At 39.7% G+C, this 4,243-nt stretch overlaps 1 protein-coding gene across 2 annotated transcripts in view; it reads left to right on the forward strand.

Annotated features, from left to right (window-relative positions):
- The window catches only part of Sgtb (small glutamine rich tetratricopeptide repeat containing beta), a 60,364-nt gene that overhangs the window by 48,853 nt on the left and 7,268 nt on the right, over positions 1-4,243 (forward strand). Inside the window, exons 7-8 of one of the 2 annotated variants that reach the window (XM_023706120.1) lie at positions 512-638; positions 753-815. In XM_023706120.1, the coding sequence (XP_023561888.1) occupies positions 512-638; positions 753-815 (190 nt within the window). Of the gene's footprint in view, positions 1-511; positions 651-752; positions 816-4,243 lie in introns of both variants that reach the window. The other variant, XM_004623046.2, reaches the window with a different exon arrangement.

Here is a 4,243-nt window from a genome sequence, read left to right on the forward strand (position 1 = left end):
GTTTTCTGTTATTTTTGCGCTGGTGTCTCACTATGTTGACCAGGCTGGCTTTGAACTCCTGTGCTCAACAGATCCTCTTGTCTCAATTGCCTGAATAGCTGGGACCACAGATGCACACAGCATGCCAGTCCTAGAGTCTTTAAAAATGATAGCATCATCATGGCTTTACATGACCACAAGGTTGTTAGTGTGCAGTCTCTGTGGAGTTGGGCATGCATAAAGCAAATGACTTCACATATTAAGCTTTAAAAATGGAAGGGTACAGAAGACTTATCTCAAAGTGTTAAGTTTGTGATTCATATGAGAAGCCAAGCTTATCATCATGCCAAATGGAAAAAATTCAGATTAACAGAATTTTAGAATTAGAGGAAATTTTAGTGACACTCTTATGAACCATGGAACAATAAACTAATCTGGATTACAGTGAATTACTAAGATAAAGCTTTTGACTTTGATATCTTGATGTTCTTTAGTGTAACTCTTTTACTGTTATATCCTGTATTTCTTTCAGGCTGGCCCTTACTGCTATGAATAAATTTGAAGAAGCAGTTAGAAGTTATCAAAAGGCATTAGATCTTGACCCTGAAAATGATTCTTATAAATCAAATCTGAAAATAGCAGAACAGAAATTAAGAGAGGTATCTAGTCCTGTAAGTTTTTAATGTGAAATGAGTGATATATTTTCTCTTTTGAAACTTACTGAAATTTAACTGTAGTAGTTCGAATGATTCTTAGATCTAGCTCTTTTACAGACAGGAACTGGATTGAGCTTTGACATGGCCAGCTTGATAAATAATCCAGCTTTCATTAGTATGGTGAGTATATTTCTTTTCTGAGCTGTTGGTTCTGTTTTCCTTAGAGTGATATAAATCCAAAACCTTTTCTCTAAACATTTATTTATTTATTTAGTACAGGGTCTCACTACACAGCATAGTGATCCTCCTGTCTTAGCCTCCCCAGCACTAGGACTACAGGTTTGTACCGGCACACCTGGTTTTGGTGGCCAGCAGGGTATGTGGTACCAGGGATTGAACCCAGATCCTATGCATGCCAGGCATTTGCTTAGACTGTTGAGTTATCTGCCCATGCCTCTCCAAACTTTTTAAGAGGTGGAGTTTTGTTTTGTTGCTCAAACTAATCCCAACTCTTATTCTCAACTGGTCTTATTGCCTGAGCTTCCCCAGTAGGTAGGACTATATGCTTCAACTCTTAAAAACAATTAGGGGAGTTCCTGTCCTGCTGGTAGTAGTGAGGTGCTGATGGCAAAGCTTAAGGCAGACATTCTTCCCTTGTCCATCTTCCTCTGAAGGAAGTGAAAAATGGATTTCAGAAAGCTCATGGGTTTCTTAAAGAGGTGTATAAAAATCTGTGTATGGGTTGATATCTGCATGTTTCTAGGGATAAAACCATATTTTTCATCAGATTTGCACATGAGTGTGAAAATATGTAAAGGATTAAAAACCTAGTCTCTTACATGAAACTTGGCCTAGGAAGATGATCTAACAATTCTAATCTCTGTAATCCTCAGATCTACATCTGAGAATTGTGGCTATGGTAGTTCCCTACATGTGTCTTCAGTATTGTCTTCCTTGTTTTCTGTCTTAAGAGTTTATTTGGAACTGGGAGTGTAACTATAAAAAACTTATTTGAACTTTTCGTGTAAATTTCATATACATATTTTTTCAAATCAACAAAATAATATACTCTTGGAAAACATAGAGTGGTTCAGTATTTGGTAACTTTGATTTAGTGGGTTTAGGATGCTACCTGAGCATGTATTTTAGATAATAAATCTTCTGCCATATGCTGTGCCCCTTGATGGCAGGGATCAATTCTTTTTCATTGTTGTTTCCTTCAAATAAATGTGCCTTGCATCCATTAAATCCTCAGTTGAACTGAAATGCATAGATGACTTATTCCCAGTGAAATAAAGACATCTGTTGAACAATTGGAAACCTCCTCCCAAATCAAAGTTAGGCATCCTATCTACTTGCTAATAAACATATGCCTCTTTGTAAGTTCTATGACATTTTTTTAACCTGGTTACTTATTTCCAGGACTCAGTTTTCACTATTGTAGCAGCATGTGAAAATGGAATTCTTCTGAGTTTCAGATTTAACTTAAGCTTCAAGATTCTGTGTACCGAAATAAGGTGTGACCCTACTACATAGGAATTGCAAGAGATGAGGGTTAAAAACGGATTTAACTTTAAGGAAGGTCAGTGGGGCCAGGAAGATAGCTGAGTAGAATAAGCACTTTCCTAGGACCTGATTTCAATGCCCAGTTCCTAAAAAAAAAAAAAAATGAAGGTCAGGACTGAGGACATAGCTCAGTACATGCCTAGGTTGATCCCTAGCACTGGGGGATGAAAAAAGAAAAAAGGCTCAGGTTGATAGAATTAAAATGGGGCCTTGGGAGGGAGTGTTAGATTTCTAGAGCCTGGTCCAAGGTGAAGTAAAGCCCTGATCCAGGTGAAGGACGTGGGGAAGTCTGCCTTCATGTCAGGCTCACTGAAATGAAATATTTTCCTCTGCTTATGAGATCCCTATTCAATAGTCCCATCTCTCAAGAAGTTCCTATTTATTTATTTATTTGGTACAAGGTCTTTCTACACAGTTTGGACTCCCAGTGATGCCCGTCTCAGCCTCCCCAGTGCTGGGATTACAGGTGTGTGCCATCATGGCTGGTTTCTGTGGCTGGCACAGAGCGCCTGGGGTTCCAGGGCTAGCACTACATGTGGTACTGGGGATTAAATTTGGGTCCGTGCACTTGCTAGGCAGGCACTTAGACTAAGCTATCTCCCCAGCCCAAGCAGTTCTCTTTCAAAGTAGACCAGGGGGGAAGCTCAGTGCATAAGCGCCTGCCTGGCAGGCACAAGGTCCAGTTTGCTTTCCAGTACCAAAGTGGACCCTCACATATGTAGGAGATTCTTGCTTTATTTCTTGAGACAGAATCTCATTGTATAGTCTAGACTCTGCTTGACCTTTGTCTTAGTTACTATTGTTGTTGTTGAGACAAAATACCTAAAAGCCAAAGTTAAAGGAGGAAAGATTTATTGTAGCTCAGTTATAAAGGTTTCAGTTCATAGTTGGCTGACTTCAAAGCAGAGTGGCATGGCAGAGGGGCATCACTGAGGGATATGGTTCATAGTGGGGAGGCAGGCGACGGGGAAGCAGCAAGCAGCAGTAGCAGCACAAAGTAGAGAGGCACAAGACTTTCTCTTTTATCCCTTCCAGACCATTTGCCCTTTGGGTGGTGCTACCCAAACCCAGGAAGGGGCTTTCCATTATCCACAGCCAGAACTGTGTTTAACCAACCAGTGGACTAATTTATAATCATGCATTATTATTATTATTTTTTTTAAAATGTAGTTGGTACAGGGTCTCACTACTCAGTTTGGACTTATAGTGATCCTTCTGTTTTCAGCCTCCCCAGAGCTGGGCTTACAGGCATGTGCCTGGACTCTGGCTGGCTCAGCTCAACCTGCGGGCAGGGCCAGTGCAAGCATGTGGGGCGGAGGATCAAATCCTGGTCCCTGTGCTTGCCTAAGCAGGTACTTATTCTACCAAGCTATCTTGCTAGCCTATTAATCATGCATTCTTAAACCCAGTACCACACAGCCTAGAACCACCCAGCCCTGAAGGCCCCACCCATGAGTACAGGAGGCTTTGGGAGGACAGCCATCACAGTTTCCAGTGTAATCTCAGCCAGCCTCAAATCACAATCCTACTGGTTTAGTGTCTCTGCGGCTGAGATTAAAGGTGTATACTGCCATGTCTAGCATGAACACTTTTGTTTGGAAACAGTTTGATTCTCAAAGTGTTCAAAAAAATGTTGTTTCTGTTCACAGACTCCACATTAGGTGGCAAACACAATGGTTGCTATCTTCCCCAAATTCATAAAATGTATTAAGTTTGTGAACTAAGGTACCACTATGCTTTAGTTTCCATTTGATTTAATTCACCTGGTCATTAGTAGCATTCTTTCAGTGTCTTTTTAATGCAAGTTTTGTCAGTACCTATTTTATATTCACTTTTACAGTATTTTCTATAGCATATTATAACTTTGAAATGTGACTTTTAGAGTTTACTTGGGCTGGACTATTAAGTGTAAAAACAAAAAAAATAGATGGTTTAGTTTTTATTCTTTTTTAAATTTTTTTCCATAATTTTATTGAGAAGCAAATAGCAATGAGATAGTTTCAAATCAAATTGGTAGGACAGCTTCAATAATTAACACATTG

Source organism: Octodon degus, unplaced genomic scaffold, assembly GCF_000260255.1.
Source record: "Octodon degus isolate 3935 unplaced genomic scaffold, OctDeg1.0 scaffold00001, whole genome shotgun sequence".
NCBI lineage: Eukaryota > Metazoa > Chordata > Mammalia > Rodentia > Octodontidae > Octodon > Octodon degus.